Here is a 23,879-nt window from a genome sequence, read left to right as displayed (position 1 = left end):
TAAGAAATAGATGTGTTTAACAATACCGGGTTCTTCATTCATATACATGTTTTTGTTTGTTTGTTTGTACCAATTTAAAAATAATTTAATTTAGAGTGATTTTTTAAAAAGTGTTTGTCCTGAGCTGTAGTTCAGTGGTAGAGGGCTTGCCTATCATGCACAAGCAATTCTAGAACTGAAGAAAAAATAAAGCTTTTCCTGAATGTGTGTTGGTGAGATAATTCAGTAATTCAATCCAATGAATGAGCTGAGGAGACAAATTAGTGGTAGATCAGTTATTAACAGCAGAATTCTTGATGTTACCTAAGTATGAGAGATGTTTTGTTTTGCTTTATTTTGTTGTTGTGTTTTCTGTTTGTTTGTTTGTTTGTTTGTAGCTCTAAATGTAATGGAACTCTCTCTAGGCTAGCCTTGAACTTGCAAAGACTCAACTGCTGCTAGCTTCTGAAAGGTGGGTGCCTCCACTGCCTGGCCTGATATTATGAGTCTTAATATCTGTTAGTTACAAAGTATAGGGAAGACTTTTATCAGCCCACAACAAACTGCTGTCTTTAGCCACAACTACATGTAATAATTAGAATGTATTTACACACGCATTTACATACATGTATGTGCCTACATCATGTATTCATATATTGCATGTAAATAGGTTCACTTAAAACTCCCAACTAACTACTGTTTTGCTTTCCTGGTAAATACTTACAGGGCTGGTGAGATTGTTCAGTGGTTAGTGTCTGTCGTGCAAGCATGACGACCTGAATTCCACACTCAGAATCCACATTAATGTGGTAGAAGAGCCTCAATTCCACAAGGTTGTTTGTCCTCTGACATCTACATGCAAGCTGCACCCACAAACGTGCATTGCACAAACACACATGCATACAGACACACATACAATCATGATGATGGTGAGTAATTATATATGATAGTTAATGGTCATAATAAAATGTAAATGCTCATTAATTAAATGTCAAGCTGAGCAACAAACGTGAGAGTGACACTGGACAATCCTATAATTGCAGTACCCTCTCTGCTTGGATTTGTCACTTAGAAAGTTATACCCATTAGTTTTTGTTTGGTTGTCTTTCTTTCTTTCTTTCTTTCTTTCTTTCTTTCTTTCTTTCTTTCTTTCTTTCTTATATGTAAGTACACTGTAGCTGTCTTTAAACACCGTTACAGATGGTTGTGAGCCACCATGTGGTTGTTGGGATTCGAACTCAGGACCTTTGGAAGAGCAGTCGGCGCTCTTAACCGCTGAGCCATCTCACCAGCCCCATACCCATTGGTTTTTATGAATTGCTTTTTTGCTTGTTTTCAAGAGAGGGTCTCACTAGATAGCTCAGGCTGTCTTGAAACTCACTGTGTAGACCAGACTGGCCTTGAACTCACAGAGCGCTATCTGTCTCTGTCCCAGGTACTCAGATTAAAGCTATGCATTAATACACCCAGTTTTGGTTTTCATATATTACTTAATCTGAATCTAACCTTGCAAACTAGAAACCAAGGACAAAAATAAAAAAAAGCAAATATCAAATTGCCAGCAAAACATGCACAGTATTGATAATTAAGTCTTTTTTCAAATTTATTTCCCTAAAAAAATGTATTTGTTCCTCTCGCATGGATATAAGATTAAGGAGACAAATAATTCTATTTCATGTCATTTAGAAGGCAATGGGCTAATTGCAGTCTTCAACTGAAAACTAATTCACCATCCTTCATTAAATTGTACAGAAAATCAAGTTATAGGAAATAATTTCAAATTAAGACACAGACATAGGGAGAGGGAGGCAAGGAGAGACACAGACTGTACTCCCTAGAAAGGAAACCACTTTAAGACTTGGTGGACTTTCCTTATACGTCTGCTTTTTATTTTTAACCACTACCAGTGACCTCTTTGCTGACCAACATTTTCTTGCAAACCATGGCCAAGGAGGGAGGGGCATGAGCGATGAAGAAGCTGGGTGAAAGTTGGTGATGGCCTCAGCCAAAATTCCAAGTTGAAATTGAATCCGGTAAAGTTTCTTAGGAAGGGGAAAAAAGAAAAAGAAGACTTACAGCTTCAACAGAACTGTAATTCTACTAAGAAAAAGGTACGTCTGTCAGCTGTCACCAAACCAACCATGACTGGCTTTGTCATGCTTCTTTCTCCTTTACAGATAGGGGTGGAGGGAAAAAAAAAAAAAGCAAGAGGCGGTCAAAAAACTTGAGGAAGCCCTGACCCTTTAGATTCCATTTATAGTCTGAGCCGGAATGCCACCCCCCTGGACAGGCAAACCGTCCAATCCAGCCGCGTGTGTCAAGGTTCTATTAGGCACTAAGGGAAATATATATGCATGCCCTTATACCATTTAACACTCTGGGTCCACCCTCCAGACGCTGGGCTGCGGGTCAAGCGAGTCACACTGCTCTTCCAAGTGTCACTCTGACAGGTTCTTCTGGAGAAGATCCTTCTTTTGTTAACCCATCCTTTTAATCAAAATGGCACCAAAGAAAGACGTGAAGAAGCCCGCTGCTGCGCCTGCCCCAGCCCCGGCCCCGGCCCCTGCCCCAGCTAAACCTAAGGAAGAAAAAATCGATCTGTCTGCTATTAAGGTAACTTAAACAGGTGAATCGTTTTGGTCACTGAAACCAACGCTAAAGAACTCAAGGAATTTGTGGAGAATTTACTTTTCACTGAAAGGAAAGGCATTTCTCAGTGAACCCGTGTGTTTTAAAAGCTGGGAATCCTGCTTAATAACATGGGCTGGAGCATACAATCCCAGTGACGATATTAAGAGAGAATACTACATGGAGGTTTCTGTTAGCTCCTTTCCTGTTCAATCTTTGCTGATTCTGTTTTCCATTTTCCCCTAATTTGCCAAAGTACAATTTAGGGGGTGGGGGACATACAAATCTAAAGGTTTTGCAGTTACAAATGTCGAAAGAGTATACTAAATAAAATCTCCTTGGAAATTGGATCCCTGACTATAAAACGACATCATTTAAAAAAAAAAAAAAAAAGGCTTAGCTTGTGCTTGTTTGGACAGCTGACTGATAACCCAGTTGTCTTGGACACATCTATTTGACAGCTGTTTTACTTCATCTGAAAAAAAAAATTCTTTTTGCAATTCAAGCTAATTCCCTCTTCAAATTCACTTAATAAAATTTCATACATTGAGATCTCAGTGCAGACAATCATGCACTCAAGTGCTTCAGTGACTATAACTATTATCCTGTTTATTTATATACAGCATTTATTTCAGAATTTTAAGTTTCTTTTAAACCAAATTATATATATAATTTATATATATATATATATATATATATATATATATATACCTGTCATTTTTATAGCTGTTGATCTGTGATGAGCCTTTTGCATCTTGATTTTGAACTAAGGAGACTGTGAATGATTTTTGTGTGGAGAGTTTGCTATGAACCAAGATTTCAGTTTCAGAGAAGATGACCTGCTTGGGAAAATGACGCATGCATGCATGTCCCTGTCACCTCGTGGCGGTGCTGAGGTCATCAGTGCACCTTCTTCTTGTCAGCTGGGCTCAGATTGGTCCTCGTAGCAGGTTGAAAATCTTCATCTAGGGAACCCTGCCTTATACGGAAAGGTAGAGTCAAAGTGCTCATGAGGTGATCCTTCCGTCCAAGCCAAGGCTCCTGTATGTAGTGCATCTGAAGTTTCAGGCTTAACGCTGCATCAGAGAGCAACCATGCTGGCCTACACACAAACATTCCACTGACTATCTGAATATAATCGGGGAACTTTTTTTTTAAATCTCTAAAATAACATTGAGTCAGAGCACGCTTGGATTTATGTGATGAAATCAAATATGGTCATACTTTTTATAACACACCAGCTGCATATGAAATGAAACGTGCTTCCAACATACAAGAATATCACACATGTTTAATCTTTATCTGAACCTGAAGTTATATTTGAAAAAACTTGGTCCTAAGATGTAGCATCATTAATGAATGTCCATTTAGGGAAAATGCATGTTGGATCTTCTGAAAATGTTTTTTGTTGTTGTTTTTTATTTTGAGGACAAGATGCATATAGTTAGTTCCTTAACAAGAACCCAAATCTTCATCCTCGGCAGCCGTAGTTGCCTTCTCTATAGGTGGACGCTGACTGCACAGCGTGCAAGTGTGATTACAGCTCCCACAGTACCTCCCAATTCTCTAGTGCTCCACTCTTCAATGGCTTTAGAACCGTAAGTGAGTGTCAAAGCCATTCTCTCACGTATTTATTGTGATTTATATGACAGTGTCATCCCTGTGGTTCTGGGATGAGCTTCTGAAAGGAAGGAAGGAAGGAAAGAAAGAAGGAAGGAAGGAAGGAAGGAAGGAAGGAAGGAAGGAAGGAAGGAAGGAAGGAAGGAAGGAAGGAAGGAAAACGCAGGAGTATACCACTAATGAAAGCAGGCTTTAATTTTTCTACCCAGAGAAATCATGTATCGGAAAGTAAGTAAATACACTTCCTTTAATATCAGTGTTTCAATCCAGAAATGAAGACAGTTACCTTTTCCAGCCAGCAGAGAAGTGGCATGTTCCTCTGTGTCAAGACACTGCTTTACCCACCCCCACCCACGTTAAATCGATGCTGGTACGAGCAAGAAACGCTAAGGAAGACTTCGAAGTTGTACGAATGAAGCATGCTCCACTCTCAGCTTTTCATTGGAATAGATTTTAAGGAGGAACACACACACACACACACAGAGAGAGAGAGAGAGAGAGAGAGAGAGAGAGAGAGAGAGAGAGAGAAGGAGGTAGAAATGGAGGAATCAAAGCAGACTCATTCATGTAAAGGAATGTAAATTCCTTCAATGATTTTGCCTCATCCATATGGAATCAGTACACATTTGGAAATGTTTCAGCAAAGCCCAAGAATATAATGCAATGTGAGAGCTTTATAATGTTTCATTTCATTCCAGTAGGTAACAGGGCTAATTAGAAAGTATATTATGGCATTTCCTATCATGATGCTTTTAATCTCTTGATGCTTCTAGATGGATTTCCTCATGTCAGTTATAAACTTTCTTCAAGCAGAGAAAATGAACATATCTATATACATATTCATTAACTTTCTGAAAACTCTATAAAGAACAAAACTTAATTGGATTATAAGATTTATTTGATGTATCCTGTAAAATTAGACATCTAACTATCCTTTACACTGTGGGTAATGCTTAAGTTTAATTATATATAAGACACAGCAGTAATTAAATTCATTCCTCAATATTTTTCTCAACTAAGACCCTGGTCCAATGTAACATATACCACATTTAATAGCTACATACTCAATTCTCCATGAACTCTGACCAATCTTGGATATTTTTGATTCGTTTGCTTGAATGTGCTTCCCCAATCTGACTCCCTGGTTTGTTAGCTATTTATTTAGAATGTTTCTCCAGTTCTTCCTGACATAAAACCTTTGAGGGTCTCTGAGCAAACGCTTACCAGATGTCCTACACCCATCGACATTTTTGTGAGTGTTTTTCACCAAGTCGCCCTGACATTTGAAAATTTGCATTAGTGCTTCAGGTAGTTCTCAGCACTCTTTGCCTTTAGAGAGATGGTATTTCCAGCACACACACACACAAAATTCCTAGGACTAGAACACCACTGCCTCCCAGGATCACACGGGAATTAAAACCACCATTATGACAGTGGGTGCAAATAAAGGGATGGATGTTAGCAACCAAACAGAGTGGTGAGCGGAAATAAGTAAGATAGCCACGTGTCTGGGTTTTAAAAGAACTTTAATATGTAAGTAAATATTTTTGCATGGTGCATGTATGTTGGCTGATAAGCCAGGATTGCTGTGAGGTGGGGACTTCTGTCACATGTTGAAATGTGTGGCTTAAATTCTAATTTGCATTGTATTAGTGCCACAATCCGGTCATTCCTGAGGTGATACTGCAGGCAATTTACAAAAATCAGTAATAGTAAAGAAATGCATTGACAGAAACACTACCAAGTAATAAATCACCAAACAGTAACTGGCCACAGACTTGGAAAAGACTTAAATGTTCCATTTAATGAGTAAGTTCGTTGATCCAAGGAGGAAATGGAACCCACACGAGGTCCACCATCAAAGAACCAGTTACATGGCGAAGGTAAGACTTATCCAGCAGGGTAAATCTATAGTCAGTCGTGGTAAGCATTCAGCTACCTCTGGTTTCTAAAAAATAAGCTGCAGTCTTCTTAGTTGGAACATACAAGGATGTGTTTTCCGTGCAGGACTTAGCTGTATTTTGTCTGATTCTTTTGTTTTTATTACACGGCACAGTCCCGTGACGGCCAGGAGAGGGAGGAAAAGAGCCACTGCAGAGCTGTTCTGCAAGACTTTGACCTTAGCTGTTCTGAGCGGTCTTGTTTTTCACAGTTTCCCTTACCCTCCCTAACACCTGCTGTTGGAGAGTGACTCCTTGTATTTTTATAGCCAGAGGATGAAACTGTAAGCACTTCAAAGTCTTATTCACTTTGTCCCAACTTCCTGTAAAAAGTTATAAACCGAAATGGATAGAAAAATACGTCCACGTGTTAATGGCATGTTGAATCTCAAGTCAATTGTGGTTTTGTCCTATTAAACACTCAGACAAACCAAATCTAATCTTTAAATCTGCCAACATCCAGCTAATCTTCTGAGAAGAGGCCCCTATTTAATTTGACTAGCATTCTTTGAAGTAATAAGCAGAAATGAAATGTCACATATATAATGTGGTTAAATATTAACATTAACATCCTTTGGGGGGAAAGCATGAGACAAATATGTACTGTCAATCTATAATAAAAAAAAAAAAGAAAAGAAAAGAAAGGAAAAGAAGAGAAAAGAAAAGAAAGAAAGTGAACATGATTGATCTTAGGGAAGAAATAAAAAACATATTTCCCCATGGTTCAGCATCAGTAATGTCTTTTGTCTGTTACATTGTCTATACTGTGGGAGAACACAGCAGCTGAAATGGAATGGAGAAACGTTGAGGGGCAAAGCCTGGAACTCTCCCCATCGCGACATTTTGAAGTGTATGTAACTGAACAGGGTCTTTGCAAAGTATCACACAGTTTGCAAAGAAAGACACAACTTTACCGACTAAAATGTGAAAACTGCTTTTCATCTAAAGATAATTAAATCTGTGCAAGACGAGGAGACCATAAAGTGACAGAGCTGGATTTAGCCCTTGACATTTCAGTTCTGCAAATGAAACCCCTGGCAAGTTGTCTGTAGAAGTCATTCCATAATTGCCCAGCCTTAAGCACCACCTGACGGGTGGGAATTGTGGGAAGGGTTATATTTAGTCTGCTGAGACTGCACATTCTTCTCTTCCAACTGAGCGGCCTTTTGTATGAAGATAGGATGTCACCTACTTTACTTCTTCATCAATGCTACCACTTCAGTTTTTGCGCCCAACCAGAATCCCGACAGCAAAACCCGCCGTATAAAAGTATCAGTGGCTTTCAGAATATGCTAGTTAAATTTTAAATCATGTGGGTGATAAGTCCAATTGTTCTAGTCAGAAACTGATAATAGTGACTTGAAGCTAGGAGGAAAGGTTTCTCTTGGAACACTTTTCCTTCTGTCCTTGGGAGTGAGCTGTTTCTTAGCTACTGTGCGCGCCCAACAGTGTATTATCTCCAGCTCATAAAAATCCAGTCGACTTGAACATGCTGCTGTGAAATTACATTTTGATAAAACTATCTTTATTGCAATGAGTACGACATATCAATTGAGTTTTCAGATAGCCTGTCCTTTCCCATAGAGTAAGTTGTGGTAGGTCCTACTACCTAAAGGATGGAACATTCAAACCATATTAAACCCATAAGCAACCAAAAAAATCATTAAAGTATTATTATGTATTGAGGAAAAATAATCTAGAGAAGTTATTTAAACTAAAAGACACATGGTTTGTCCTGATAGCTAGAGTAAGATTTCCATTCTAAGGTCTATGTATACCATCACTCTCTAGAAGAATAATTAGTATTCATTTATCATGGCTGTCCCAAGAATAATTTCTATTCCAGAAAAATCATAATTTCTTAGCTACAATATTTTAAGTATTTACATTATGAAAATTAAAAAGTGGAGGAAATGCATTTTAATTTTTAAGAAATCACATGTAAATAAATAAATGTACAAAGAAAATGTCCAGCGTAAGAAATTGTAAAATTTTTTCTCAATTATTAATTAGGAAGACACGGGAGAGAAAACTGGAAAGGAGCAGACTTGGATCACATTTTGTAACTCGTATTAAAATTCACTTAGGTCTCTAGTACTTCCTACAGATCTGAACTGAGCTATTTTTAATTGCACAGTTTTGTGCTTAGGTGACAGAATTCAGATGACCAGTCCATGCCTGCTGAACATGGCTGTATCAGGCCAGTCTCATTTCAGACCAATGTACCCAACCATCTAATAGCTCTTATAACATGTCCTCATTGCTCTAGTTTCCCTCATTTCTATAATATTTTATAATGATCTATAATATTTTAATAAGAATCCTAAATACTTCTTTGATGAGCTCAAAGGTTCTTTCCATTGACCTTAAGAGACATTAAGGCTTAAGGTATTATGAAGCACACCATTCTAGTGGTTTCAAATATTATTTCTAATGGCCTTTTATGGTAGATGCTAAAAACCCTGTAAGATAAATTAGTTTAATTATTTCCATAAAGGTTGATATGTGTCTAACTCTGGTCTCTCTGCCAGGGAAGAAGGCAGAGAATACCCAACAATGTTCTCTTGGCTGGAAAGTGGCTCTGGTGACAGCAGCTTCTTTTCTTAGCTCCAGTCACTGGCATGCGTGCATCCCCCTGAAATGAGGAGCGCTTTGATCATTGTGGTGCAGGCTCCTCCCTAGGACATTTCCCTTAGTATTCAACACCATCCACTTCCCACATGCTCTTTAATGACATGGCTTCTTCTAAGATACTAAAATTTAACATAAATTAGTTCTCTATTTTCTTTAAGTGCATTGTAATACTTTGTCCTATAAAGTAATTCCATCTAGGAGCCAGAAAATTTATCTTCAGTCAGTGAACCAAACTTCACAGTCACTAGGAGAAAGGCAATTCTCAAAGCAGAGAAGTCTATCCCTGCAGTAAGAATTCTTCTTAGTAACAGGGATCTTTGAGACTGCTATGTACCTAAACTCAGCTCCAAATGTGAATGGATGAGCTATAACAAATGTGAAATGTGGCCTTTTATCAGCCAGGGAAGACAAAGACATGGGCTAAGATAATAAAGACGTCTTTAAAAAGAAACTGAAGATTGACAAATTAGAATTCTGGACTATAAGCATTTGTATAAAATCTAAAGTGAAATGCTAGAGGTATAAATATTAAAGAATTTTAAGTGAGCATGCCTACTATGTGTTGGGCAGTTCTAGGTGCTGAAGATGCTGTACTGATAAAGAACATACATTTTTTTTTCTGGAATGTAAACTTCATAAAAGAACAGATAAAGTTTCTGTCCTCATGGAATATTATACTCTAGAGGAGAACTTATGTTTGAAAGAGGAACTTGGGTCTACAGCCAGACCACCCCAAATGCACAGGGAGCATAGAGTATTAAGAGTCTAGTGGCTTTAATAAATGAAAAGTTCAATAGAGCTGTGACAGACACAAACCCAAGTACAATGCAAAGTCGGTGCTCTAGGGAGAGATGCAGTGTTAGAACACATCCAGATCCACATCAGAAACAAACTATGGGCTTTCAGCATTGGCCTGGGCTTCCCAGCAGGACAAGCAGTTAGGCTGACTGTCTTGCGGTGGGAAAAAAAAGCCAGGTCCAGTACAGGGAAGAAAGAATTCTTTGGATAAGAGGGTTTCTGACAAAGGCTGAGAAGAATGTCTAATGTGACAAGAGGAGAGAAGAGTGGTTGCATGCCAGGCAGAAAAGATTTGAGACACACCAAATGATGATCTCTAACCGAGACCCTAACCAAATGGCTGTGTAATCAGATCACACATTTGCTCAAAGAGCTGACGATATTGCTATTTAACAAGGAGGAGAAGCAAGACAGGGGTTTGCCGTTCTAACAGTGGATGGGAGATGAGTGGTTTCTCTCCTGTATTTTTGAGCACATAGCATAGATCTAACATTTAAAGTTTAATTTCCTCTCTGGATTAGCTATAGTTTATTATTTCTTGTGTCAACTGGTATGTTTACGCTTATATTTTGATTTTCAATAGGTAAAGAAAAAGCAAAGCTTTTATTGTTGATATGTTAAAGATTTAGAGAAATACTAGGATGAAGTAGTTTAACAGTTTCTTAGCACTTTATGGCTCCTATTTTAATAGTAACAACAAACCTTAATTCATCTAAGTAGAAAAATAGCTTATTCACAAGTAAATTAGAGTTTGGTGCTCACTTTGTAGTTTTTTCACAAGTTTTTATACAAATTTATCATGTTTCCTATGTATGCAAGGCCACCACATCTTTCCATCTGAAAAAAAAAGATGTAATATGAAGAGTATCATTATGTACAATGGGGCAACCTCAATGGAGTATTTACAGTTACTAGCTTCACTAAAGATATATGCTAGCTCTCAATAATGATTAGGCAATTCAGATTTAGGGTTACAAATACATAGATACAATTTCATCAAATCTAATACCACAAATACCAATTACAAAATTTCACTGTAATGACTCAAAGCATTTCTAATCTTTCTGTTAACTATCATTCCCCAATAACCTTTAAAAATATCATATTTTCAATCATGTTAAAAACATGAAAACACATTTACTTAGGTGCTACTACCTTAAAAAAATTATATTATCATTTGTCATTTAGAGAATCAAGGTCCTAGGAGATATTTTTCACAATTTTAAACTGTGGGGCAAAAGTGATATATACTTTTAATATTGTGATTAGCACCTAATAATCACACAAAATAGCAACTAGTATTGTAATATTTTCATATGTCCACGTAATTATGTATTTTTAAGAGGTGGTGCATTCTTAGCTGTTCATTTCTCTAGAACGGTAAGAGCATAAGTTGAAAATACCGAGCAAGACACACTTCCTGCTTTTTATGAGTAACTTCCTTAAGGACACATGCAGAAGTCACAATTCACCTCACATCTTCTTTATTCCTTTGAGCTAGGGGAAGTGTGTCGAGAATGATAACCCCCATGTCTGAACTCCAGTGAACACTCTAAAACTGATCTTTCCCCCAAAGCCATGCCAGCTTTTCCCATTTTCAGATAAGCTGCTATAAAAGCCCATTGCCTGCAATTCCCTTAAACACCTTTAAAATGTTGAAGTACTATTTTGCACTCCATGAGCCTTACTTTAGGTTATTTTATTCTTGGTCTGTAGACTGCGCCATAAAGTGTTGGACAGGGAAGCTTGGTTTTAGTAAGAACTTAGCAACAACAACAACAACAAGATACAAAATGGATGTGTCAGTTTCCTTGCTTGCTAAGAATTTCAGAAATAAAAATATACAAATAGTCATTCTCTGTAAAGAAAATGGGAGAGGAAGGATGTCTTCAAGCAAAATGCTAAGAGATGAAGGGGGGAGATGGAAAGGGAGACGCCAAACCATTCTCTTTTTTTAAAGCTTAGGTTATACTCCTGCTAATACTGATTATAAAGACTATTCTTTAATGGTGATTTGGGAACCCGATCAGGTTGCCATGTGGCTGTATCCTAAGAAACACCCAGAGCACTCAATGCCTTTTCAAGACCTCAGAACTTTACCATAAGGGGCCAAGAATTGGAGAGTGTTCTTTCTATAACAGTTACTATTTCAAACCTCAACCCAGTCTCATCCATGAAGTTCCATTAATACCCAGTCTTGCTGACTAGACACTTGCAAGGTCCATAATTACATATCAGAAGCCCGAGCCCTAGATGAATCCCAAGTTTTCCACGAGCAATGGAATGTCTTAAGAAGGACAGTTGCAGGGAACATCTCAGAGATAAAGACCATAAAAGTACTGACAGGCTTCAGTCTCACCAGGGCTGTTCACGTCTAGATGCTGGTTTCCTAAAAATAGCCCCAGGGTACATGTCTCTCTTTCCCTTTGCCCTAAGAAAGCTAAAGAACTCCTCCAGGAGGAGTGGCAACTGCCCTGTGAAATCTGATGCTAGATATGAGGTCAGTTTGCCCAGAAATAAAAGGAAGCCACAGAGAGGTTAAGACTCCACTCAGGGATCAGAGCTGCCTTCAGTTTATCCTCCAGCTCCACTGCTGTTTCGCAGCCTAGAACTCCATCATGGTGGGTCCTACAAGACAACAACGATATGTCATTTATAGGAGGAGACAGTTAGGCAACAGGAGCAGCCAGGCAGACAAGGAATAGGATGGAGGACAGAATCTATTTAGCACAAGGTTTTTGGAACCTACTATTGGTTTCCATGAGCTAGGTTGAAGATAGAAGAAATTACTTGGAACTGTTGCACCAGATGGAAAAATTCATCTTTTTTCTCAGAACAGGCGTTTGTGCTTCACCAGCTTTTGCTATATCATGCAAGATTCATCTAAATTTAGAAGGGGGATAAAAGTACAACTATAGTGTTGCTTTAAAATAGAATTCAGTGATAACCGGTAGCTAAAGTTAAGAAAACTGCATCTGATTCTTCATTGTCATATACTAGTATCAAATACGTTAATTAGACAGAAAGACTTTTAAAGGGTGGTTTTTATATGTAATTTTATTTGCAGTTTTAAATATATACCTTATCTGGCATATGCTAAATATAGACAGCTATGGCATTTTCTAGGAAGTGTTCTGTTTAGCATTTTTTAATATTTTACATGGTTAAGATATAGAGAAAGGATTTCCAAGTTATCTTTTGCAATAGATTTTATGCTCCTAGGTTCAGAATTGCCCTCACACACTCTTCCTGTGCCATTGTACCTACCTGGTTCCCTAAAGGCCTCAGAGGAAAGAGCACTCTTTCTGTCAATGCATTTGAAAGTCCTCTCTTTCTCTCTCTCTCTTGCCACCACAGTCCTTCAGTGCTGACCAGATTGCCGGTAAGTGACTGAGCAGCTCTTCCCTAGGAAGAGCTCTGCCTGTCTTTGAAATTTCCCTAACTCCACAGCATGTTCCTTTGTGGCTCAGACTGTTCGTGTCTATGCCATGCCTGTACTCAGAATAAGTGGGCTGACTTCTGGAGCTCATTCTGAAGAGAACTCAGGGAATGAGCTGGACATGCTCATAAATCAGGACGCTTATTTCTGGTTAAAATATTCTTTATGATTAATTTCTTTCTAACAGATCGAGTTCTCTAAGGAGCAACAGGAGGGTAAGTTTAAAAGCTGTAGCCGTTTATATGTGCGGACTCAGAGGTGACAAGTGAGAAAACCAAGTCCCTTGGGATGAGCTAAGTGCTGTCTAATTATCCACACTGGTGCTGCTACTCTAAATATAAATTGCTTTCAATCACTCTAAATATAACCCTGTATAACTGAAGCCCTTGGTTAGAGTCAGTAATCAAAGCTTTAAGGAAATTAAAAATAGAGCTTTAATAAGTCCTTATAGCCACTGATTTCCAAATAAGATGAATTTGATACAATAGGGAAAGATCGTATATGATATAGTCACAAAAGGATCTAGGTTTTAGAAAACTAATTTACTAATTAAAACCCTAGAGAGAGATTCGATAAGACTGAAGTGTGCAATTTGAAAAATGAAACTGATAATAAAAACTGCCTTAATTGTCAAATCCACCCAATTTCTGTGGAAATGGGATTGTAGGATGGAAGTGAATTCATAGATGGAGAAAGGGCCTGGTCCAGCATTTCTCTAAGAGATACAGGACAGATGGCTGGGGAGGTGAAAGTGCTTTCTTCCTCAATGATCAAAGGATTAGTAATAGCATCATCATTCATATGAATTCAAACTAACTAGAAAGTTCTTTCAGGAACAGGTACTATCAGTGAGTCTCAATTTAAAAAAAATTTTTTTTTCTCCTGTATGTATTTAGAATCAACAGGGCCAAATATCCCGAGCAAGCTCAATTATTGGATTGGGGAGTTTAAGGAGAAATCTTTTAGGGTGAAGTCATCACACAATGTGGATGAACTAAGCAAAATTTGTTTGTAGAAAGGAGAGATAGAAACAGTTTCATTATGTGATGTTATATAAGTCAGGTGATTTGGTCATAATAATGTATACTGTATTATAGCAAATAATTATGAGTTATTACTAACAGTTCTCTACCTAAAGTTTTCCACATTGATCAGTCTCCTTCAGGATCATGTTACATATGATGTTATCTGGGTTCCAGTTTAGGACAAGAGATTATTTGCTGTAGTACAGGTTACTGATCCCTATAGCATGGTTGATGGACTCATGGAGACAGTTTAGATCAATGGTTCTCAGCCTTGCTAAGGCTGCAACCCTTTCATTGGGTCTTTGTGTGCTGATCCCAACCATAAAATTATTCCTGTTGCTATTTCATAACTGTAATTTTGTTACTGTTGTGAATCGCAGTGTAAATATCTGATATGCAGGATGTCTGATACATGACTCTGGGAAAGGGTCATTCAACTTACAGGTTGAGAACCAATAATTTAGGTGATTGGATGACTTACAATTCAAGATCATGTAAACGTATGCTATGAAAGATTTGTCTTAAGGAAATGATGATTCTAATTTGTTTAAAAATACTTTTAATGAATGATGTAGCTACATCATCAGCCCTGCCTCCCAGTCCTCTCCCATTCTAATTTATAATGCCTCTATGACTGCCAAACTATTGCTGAACCAAACAACGAACAATTCAAAAACTCTTGGTGAGACAAATGTACTTAAAGTGTGGAGTACGAGATCCATCACCCAATACTGAAAACAGGTTTAAGCCCCCGAATTGAATAAACATTGGTATATTGACCTGGTTTTGTTTTTGTTTTTTGCTTTGTGTCAGAAAAACAAATGTAAACTAATCAAACTAAGTGGAAATTCTATGCTTTCAGAATAAATCAAGACCACTTGAATTTGTTTCCTTGCTTAGTGGATGAAGAACATTGTTCATACCGTTCTATCTGGATTGAAGGAAAGGGAGGGAAAGGCAAAGATAATTACAACAATTTGAAGGTTTAGGTCTTGTGCTGTCTGTTAGCACGACCACCAGCTACATGTGCCTACTTAAACATTAATTTTTAAATTATAAATGCTAAAGTCTGAATCTTAAAGCTCACCACTTATATTTGTGTTCAAAACCACCATTAGAGGGCAGGTGGAGAATAATTTCATCACCAAATACTTCAGAATCACTGTGGTTCTGGGCAAAAGATCACATGATGCATTCTTAGAGGTTAAATAGGAAAAACTGTTAAGTTTTGCTTGCACTGTTGTCTGTGGAGACAACTCCACTTTGTACTTGAGGTTCAGCAAAGACCACAAACAATACATAAACAACAGGGTGTGGTGAGAACCTAATCAAATGTGGTTTATATATCCAGCCAGGGAAGGAGTTTACCAGTCTGTGTTCTGGAACCTTGAAGAGAGTAGCTAAGCCTTGGGCTAAAAGTCTAGGATTAAAAAAATTACTTCTCCAGCCTCTGCCTTTAAGTTATCAAAAGATAATGTCAGAGAGATTCCATTACAGCCATAAAAATCCCATCCCTACACCAGCATCTGAGCTAGGCAACTGCAAGTTCTCGGAGCACCATGCCTGGCGTCTGAAGCCAGAAGCAGGAGGACTTCAGTTCCACGTGACCTTTGGAAAGACGAAAAATAGCATGTGACTCATGAAACCACAAGGCACAAGCATTTTTTTTTTTTCCAGATTGGGGCAGATTCTGGTGAGATTGCCCAGGATCTAATAAAGAATGATAACATGGCCTAAAGCTTATTGTGTATCCATGATCAGCCTGATCTTAGATTAAAAAGCACCGGGATAGTAAGACAGGATATCAGACAGAGTAATCTTTTCTGACAGCACATTTTGTTGAAGACCACCCCTAGCCTACAAAGAATGGTTCCAGTTCTGAGACTTTATTCACCAATTGTTACGTTGTTGTTAGTGTTAACTCCAGTAAATCACCACCTTGACTCTCAGGTTTTCTAGAATTTTTCATTTAGTTAAGTTTAGATATTTCCATTAAAATGCCTTATTGGTTCCCATATGCATTTGTAGCCCTCATTCCAGTCTGCTTGCTACATATTTCTGAATTATTATAGTGATAATTGTGTGAAGGTGAAGTAGTGTGATCAAAATGGAATTAAAGGACATAAAGTACCCAGCAGATAAGTCATAATGAGAAAGGGCACTTCTAGATATACTTTTAAGAAACACACATATTTGTGGAAATGAGTAAAACAGCCCAGTCTGTCTGTAAATATCCCAAGTTCAGTAACATGCTGGGACTCTGCAGAGTGCTACACTGGAGAAAACTAGACAGAGGAGAAAATGTAATGTCTGCATTATTTTCTTACAACTGCATGGCAATCTATAATCATCTTCATTAAATGTTAATTTTAACATATGTTTTTAAATTATAAACATGTTTAGGTCATATGGGTTATTCTGGGGCTAAATCAGAGTTAAATGAACATATCAGAACAATTGACCTAAAAATCATTTTCCCTCTGAATCAATTATAAGAGCCTCCTAGAATCAGATACTGAGGTGGTTAAATGGCATTGTAAAACTTACAGTCATATCTCACACTTCCAACTTTAATAATAATAATAATAATAATAGCTATTTCTGGAGGAAACTACTTGAGAAGACAGCCTATAAAGCTTGATCCCCAAAAGAAGATGTTTCTCCAAATGTAGTAAGTTTAGATTAAACTCACATACAATAGCCCCAGCTGGAAATTTGCTTTCTTGACATTTTATTAGCATTGCCAATTAATAGAAGGACCATTTGGAGACTCCTAATCTTTCTCAAGGCATCAGAATATTTCAAGTGACTCCTACTGCCCACAGAGGCAAAGGAAATATGAACCATTATAACCGGGAGCTCCAATGATCATAATTAAAAACTAATTCCACATTAATAATAGTCTGACTTAAAACTAGAAGTGCTGCTTTAAAACAATCCCCACAGAAAAATCAAAAGGGTTTTCCAGTGACTGTGTGATAGACGGAGACAGCTTGAGTGGTTGTTGAAAATTGTAAAACAGAGAAGAGTTTGAACTGAATCTGTGAAGGACCTGGGGTTAATTAGAAGGTCTCTGGAACTAAAAAGCCGGTGCCCACCAGTGCCTGAACACCTTGTGTTTCTTGCAGACTTCAAGGAGGCATTTCTCCTGTTTGACAGAACAGGTGAATGCAAGATCACCTTAAGTCAGGTGGGAGACGTCCTCCGGGCTCTGGGCACCAATCCCACCAATGCAGAGGTCAAGAAGGTTCTTGGGAACCCTAGCAATGAAGGTAGGTTTCTGTAAGGTCAGTGGAACTCGGGGAGGGACTCCCACGCAATAGAGCTCAGTTGTTCCTGATGGTTCTCTCCTCATCGATGGAAAACCTCTGCTTGTTTCCATTCAAAAAAGAAAAAAGCTGGAAGTGTGATAAAAAACATTACACTGGAGAAGAGAGGGCAAGTAAAGACGAGAGCATCCTCCCCAGCATCAAATCGGAGCCCAGGGCTAAGCAGACAGGGCATAGACTAGCACACGTTCTTTTTCAGAGCTCATACCTTCAAAGGCAAAAGAATATTTGTAAAACTTGGTTTAATTTTAATTCAGATATAATAACATCACCTCCTTCTTTCCTCAATCTCCTCCCTTGTCCCTTCCTTCCAACCCTTCCCATGCCTACCCCTTATTCCCTCTCAAATTCATGGGCTCTTTTTCTTTTATTGTTATTTTTACCTATGTGTATAAATATATAAACACAACCTTTTGAGTCTGCCTAGTGTTGCTTGTGTGGTATCATGGCTAACCACTTGATGTTGAGTAATCAAGTAAGGGAATCATTCCTGGGAAAGATGAGATCTCCTTCTCTCATCATTCCTTAGTTGCCTGTAGTTCTTTGTCTAGAAGTGAGGTCCTCTTAGATTTCCTGCGTCCATGCTATCATGTCTAATCCTGTCCATGGTCAGGTTCTGTTAGGAGGCCATGTTGTTGCCGTGTTATAGGTGCAGAGTCTCTTTCGTTTCTAGGAGGCACAGTCTCACAGCAGAATTCCTGATCCCCTGGGTCTGACAATTCCTCATTTTGACAAAGACATTGCATATAGCTAAAATACAACACATTTTCTATAAAAACACATTTTGTTTACAGCAGTGAACAATCATAATAGTGTCCTTCTGGAGAACACCAATTCCTTGATGAACAGCAGTGAGAAGAAAGCCACAGTGCTCTGAAACACACCTTCTGACCTCCTTATCCAATGTACTTTGGCTTTGCTTCAGTGACCATTTGAAAGGAACTCAGCCATCTTAATTAAGAATTGACAGTATTTTGTATTTCCAATCAATTATTTATATAAAACCTTGAAAACCTTAAAGTGAACCCTGCATTGTGTCTCCCCAGGTAAATCCTGGACCAAGAGTCAGTGAGGCACATTGAGGGGAATTACAGAAGTCACTCACTCCATATGGAAACCCAGCCATGAGCCGGAACGAGGAAATTGCTTTTAATCCCAATGGCTCAAGGCAAAGTATAATAACTACTGGAAAATGTGACTCTAAACAAAAAAGACAAGACACAAAATGGAAGTTTCTTCAAGTAGAAATTTGGGCTGTTTGTCTTTACATTTAGGGAAAAAAATGAGGGGGTGAGCAAATGATCTTGTGCTTTTCATGATGACTAAGTACGTACTGGTGATTATTCCTTCACGTACTGGAGAGAGAGAGAGAGAGAGAGAGAGAGAAACAAAGAAACAAAGAAACAAAGAGAGTAAGTAAGATAGATTTCAAAAGCTTGCCTCTATATGGGTCAGCCTGTCTTTCTGAAGACATGAGCAATGTAATCATGCAGAAAGATGGTAAGAGAGGGTGGTGGTGTGAGGACGCAGTGTAAACCTCATGTTCATGTGGTCGTCATCTCACTTAGAAGCATCCCTCAGTGACAAAGTCATTAGGTAAGTGCTCATTGACTCAACACCCAAATGCAATCTTTCTATAACCCAGTGTGCTAGATTCCTTCTGTGAAAGAAGAGGGAAGTTTTTATTTCCCTATTTATATAATTTCATCCATATATGCATGTGTAAATGTGAGTATATATACATATACACATATACACACACATATATATATGCACAAATACATACATATATGTATACAGACACAGATACACACATACACATATATATCATATATACATATACATATATATATGATATATATAATATGATATCTATATACAGTCTCTGGCTGGTAATTAGAAAAGAGTGAGAATATCACAATATTTGACACACACTCTTTTCTCATGGGCTTCTTTTTAAAAATTACTTCAAATTTACTCAAGGAGTCAGAGGCTCAGCAAAAGCTCAGGCATAGGGGGCATATGTAATTAAGATTCAGTAAGGGTTTTACTGTATTTGTATGATTATGGGAAGTTATATATTGCTTCACTGGTGCTTATGGAATATAGTAAATCATAGTACTAATAAAATTTATTAACTGATAGCTTTGTCCAAACCATTTTAACAAGATTTTCGAGCACTAGGTTTATTAAATCTCACAGTGATACTTTAAAGTGTTTCTATCTTGAAATTGAGAATACAGTGTACAAAGAAGGAGTAAAATTGAGCCAAGCTGAGGAGCTGGAGAGAAAGCTCAGCAAGTCAAACGTACTTACTGCAGAGGACTCAGGTCATGTCCCTAGCATGCACATCAGATGGCATCCAACCAGTAACTGCAGTTCCAAGGGAGCTAACGTCCAACTCACCCTCGGCAGGTACCAGTGAACCTGTGGTCCACATTCATACATTCAGGACCATACACATATGTGTACAATAAAATAATTTAAAGAGAAAAAAGGAGCTGAGCCACATTTGGGGGTACCCACTTTTAATCTCACCACTTTCAAAGTAGACACTGAAGGCTCAGAAATTCAGTCAGTCTCAGTTCCAGGGCAAGTTGAAGGCCACTCGGGACGAGTCAGCTTATCTTTAAAAACTCATCATGAACAGAAAGAAAGTGGCTAACAAAGTTGTGAATGCTAAGCTAAGGATAAAGCTTGCTACTGGAACTGCAGAACTCAGGCTCTTGTCTGTTATCCTGTGTTTTGTCAGATTAGTAGTTTATCCACTGAAATTTAAGTTAGGGGAAGGTTTTAAATGAATATTTGGTTTATAACTCAGAGGTGGTATTTTACAGGGGTTACTAACTCTGCAAACCACAATTCTCTTCCAGAGATGAATGCTAAGAAAATCGAGTTTGAACAGTTTCTGCCCATGATGCAAGCTATCTCCAACAACAAGGACCAGGGAGGTTATGAAGATTTCGTTGAGGGTCTGCGTGTCTTCGACAAGGAGGGCAATGGCACCGTCATGGGTGCTGAACTCCGCCATGTCCTCGCCACTCTGGGTAAGGGTTTCATTTCAATGGGCTCAGTAGGAGAGATCGTCCAGGAAAGGTTATGACAGAAAAATCATGTCATAATCAGAATAGTCAGGGGAAAGGCTACAGAGGAAAAAATGGAAAAAATAAGAGTCAGTGACTATGTCTGTTGGCCTCTGTGACAGTGAGTTTGTTTTGGGGTGAAGTAATAATGTTTCAAGAAGCCCATGGCTGATCGCTTATGGTGGGAATTTGAAAATATTCTGTTTCTATCTTATTGCTAAACCTCGAGTGTTTTGCTTCCCCAGGAGAGAAGATGAAGGAGGAAGAGGTAGAAGCATTGCTGGCAGGCCAGGAGGACTCCAATGGCTGCATCAACTATGAAGGTACAGCCAGCCTCACCTCATTAAGGAGAGTTTCATTTTCAACTTTATTTTACTCTTCTCTATTGACATATATGACTTATTATAAATAAATTGCCTCATTCTGAGATGCTGCCTGAGGACCCAGGCAGATATGCAGAATTAATTTTGGAAATCCCATGTGGTCTCTTACAGTTTAACCTGTGTTTCCTTATGTTTTCTCTTAGTTTATCCACAATATCCCTGAAAGACAGGTAGGGCTTAAATTAGAGTCAAGTACAAAAATCAGAAGAAACTGGAGGTCCAAGAGATTTAGTTACTTATTGATGATCAAACTGTTCACAGCAAGACTGGAACTAACTTAGTTCTCATCCGGCTAGTAGTCTTATTTACATAAAGAATCACTTCATAGCAGATGTGGTAGCATACATTTGTAATCTAGGAAGCTGAAAGAGGGGAAGCCCAGGGGAGGGAAGGGGGCCAGAAGGAAAGAGGGAGAAAAGAAAACACTGATGGACACATAACCACAGGGGTGGGTGAGGGTGAGAGACAGAGAGGTGGTGGGAGAATACCATCTTATGGTAGCCAGTGTTTACCGCCCCCTACCAGTTTATAGCAGGTTCAGACAAAGCACATGAAAGCAATATATACACAACTTAAATATTTAAAATAAAGCTGCTTAATATTATTTGAAAATGTAAATATTTCCAATAAACTTTAGCTTCTACACTAAAAAAGACCAGCTACGTTTCAATAAATCTATGTTGTCAGCTTTAATGAAAATATGTACTTACAATGTTCCAAGTTTATATAAAGCACTATAAAAAGAGGACAGGAAAGGAGAAGGGATGAAAAGAGGAAAGAATAGAGGCATTCAGTCATGCCAGACAGTCTCCACTAGAAACATTAATTAAATTGCACCTTTTACCCATAAACAACTCCTATTTGGTTGTTGTTATAAATATATTATATACAATTAGCTCTAATAATATTGTTGGAACAAATAGGCAGTCATCAGGAAAATAAATTTAAATCTCAACTTTTTATTCAATTTGACTTTTTCTAACTCTTACCTGTGTATATTGTCCAACAGCTTTTGTCAAACACATCATGTCTGTCTAAACGGAGTTTTCAAGGTAGACATCTATCCTCTCTTTGATATGTAAGGCTTGGGTGATATTTTGTTTAAAAAAAAAAACCAACAACTTCATAGCCTATGCTTTAGATACAGTGTTGGCTCCTAACCGCAAGTTATTTATATTAACCAGAATATGTCCTCCTATTTTTTTAAACTCTACCATAATTAAACAGTAGAATTTTAACTAACAAGAGACTAGTTAATTTAGTTTTCATATAACGCTACTGAAAATATTGTCCTAAGTTCTTTAAATAACAACATTAGCTTTTAACAATTACTTTTCTAACAAACTATGTTGTAACAGTTCAAATTCAAGTGACAGCAATTGGGCTTTTAAAGCAAGAATGTCATTTGCCTTGAGAATGTTGGCTCATTGTTTTGTCTAGAGTGTTCTTTCCAAAGATATGCTATTAACATCTAACTTGTTTCCATTCCCTCACCCCCACCCCGCAGCACGCAATGTTGGGGAAGACTGGCCAGTTCAAGAACACCTATGGCTAACTGTCAATACCAGCTTACCACCACGCAGAAGATCAAACAATCTAGACCATTCTAGATGGAAGGATTCCCTGAATTTTTATAAGCCTTGAGTTTTCATGACAAACATGTCTACAGTTGATAATCTCAAGTCCACACACCACCGTTATCATCTACTTGGGTCCACAACATTCTTAAAATACGACATCAATAAATTTGGTCAGTCTGAAATACTCAAATTGTGTCGTGTCTTACTTTTTTGTTTTATGAAAATAGTTTTTAAGAATTTAATTCTGCCGGGCGTGGTGGCGCACACCTTTAATCCCAGCACTCGGGAGGCAGAGGCAGGCAGATATCTGAGTTCGAGGCCAGCCTGGTCTACAGAGTGAGTTCCAGGACAGCCAGGGCTACACAGAAAAACCCTGTCTCGAAAAAAACAAAAAAAAAAAAAAAAAACAAAAACAAAAAAAAAAAGGAGAATTTAATTCTTATGGAAAATACTTTTAAAAAATTGATGAGTATGTATACCACTGCAGAGCCTGATAAGAATGCTTTGTGGATAAAGGCATGTGCTACCAAGCCTGGAGACCTTCATTCTATCCCCGGGATGTACATGGTGAAAGAAAAGAAGAGATTTCCACACTTGTCCTCTGATCACAATATGCATGCCACTCCCTTCTCCCTACATATGCACACAAATCAAGACAATCAAATGAATAAATAATAAACACAAAAAGAAAAAAATAATGTCATTTCCATCTATAAAGCAATAACAGATGGAATAATAAAGAATTATATATTAATGAAAAAGTTAAACAGAGAACCATGGAAATTCAGATAGGAGTCAGGGCATTTTAATAAACTATGGTAAGGTAAAGGTAAAATTGGGTCCTTCAAATTTATGTAAATTATTATTTATAGATCATTCTATTTCGTTGAAGAAAAATTCAGGATTATTAGAGACATGAAGATGCATTTGACATTTGTCTCTGATGACTTCAAAAATAAGAGCCACTGTGACCTCATAGCTGTCGCTTAAGAAAGAAAGGGGGGGGGAGGAAGGAAGGAAGGAAGGAAGGAAGGAAGGAAGGAAGGAAGGAAGGAAGGCAGGCAGGCAGGCAGGCAGGCTCTGCATGTTGAAGGAATTATTGCTCAGGAGCTCAGGATTCGGTAGATTGTTGTGCGTCTCCTCTCTGACCTCTTCCACTTTCCATGCACAGGTGTCCACATCTCCGCTTAGCTCCTCACAAAAACTAAGTGTAAAAGTTCACAAAATAAACTTTATATCCTCGATGTATCACATACACCTTTCCACAGAAGACTCTGAAAGGAAGTAATGTCAGTGCTGTGTGCTTGTCCCTACCTCCCTGAAGAGATAACAGTAACAAGGAGGATTTTATAAACCCTCTCAGAAGTTCCTGCCTACGTGTACCTCCTGGGAAGGTCTGTTGGCAGCTTATGTCAACAAGCTCCTCCTGTCTTTCAAAAGT

At 38.1% G+C, this 23,879-nt stretch overlaps 1 protein-coding gene across 1 annotated transcript; it reads left to right on the top strand.

Moving 5' to 3' along the window:
• Positions 1-2,478: 2,478 nt before the first annotated feature.
• On the top strand, positions 2,479-22,613 carry Myl1 (myosin light chain 1). Its single transcript, XM_021165950.3, has 7 exons — positions 2,479-2,592; positions 13,226-13,253; positions 17,192-17,335; positions 20,266-20,439; positions 20,721-20,798; positions 21,868-21,910; positions 22,366-22,613. The coding sequence occupies exons 1-6, from the start codon at positions 2,479-2,481 to the stop codon at positions 21,894-21,896; spliced, it is 567 nt and encodes a 188-aa protein (XP_021021609.1). The 3' UTR covers positions 21,897-21,910; positions 22,366-22,613.
• Positions 22,614-23,879: the final 1,266 nt, after the last annotated feature.

This window comes from Mus caroli, unplaced genomic scaffold (assembly GCF_978045245.1).
Source record: "Mus caroli unplaced genomic scaffold, Mus_caroli_1 scaffold_1, whole genome shotgun sequence".
Classification (NCBI taxonomy): domain Eukaryota; kingdom Metazoa; phylum Chordata; class Mammalia; order Rodentia; family Muridae; genus Mus; species Mus caroli.
The sequence above is the reverse complement of the archived record's forward strand: the minus strand, read 5'-3'. Positions and strand labels throughout refer to the sequence as shown.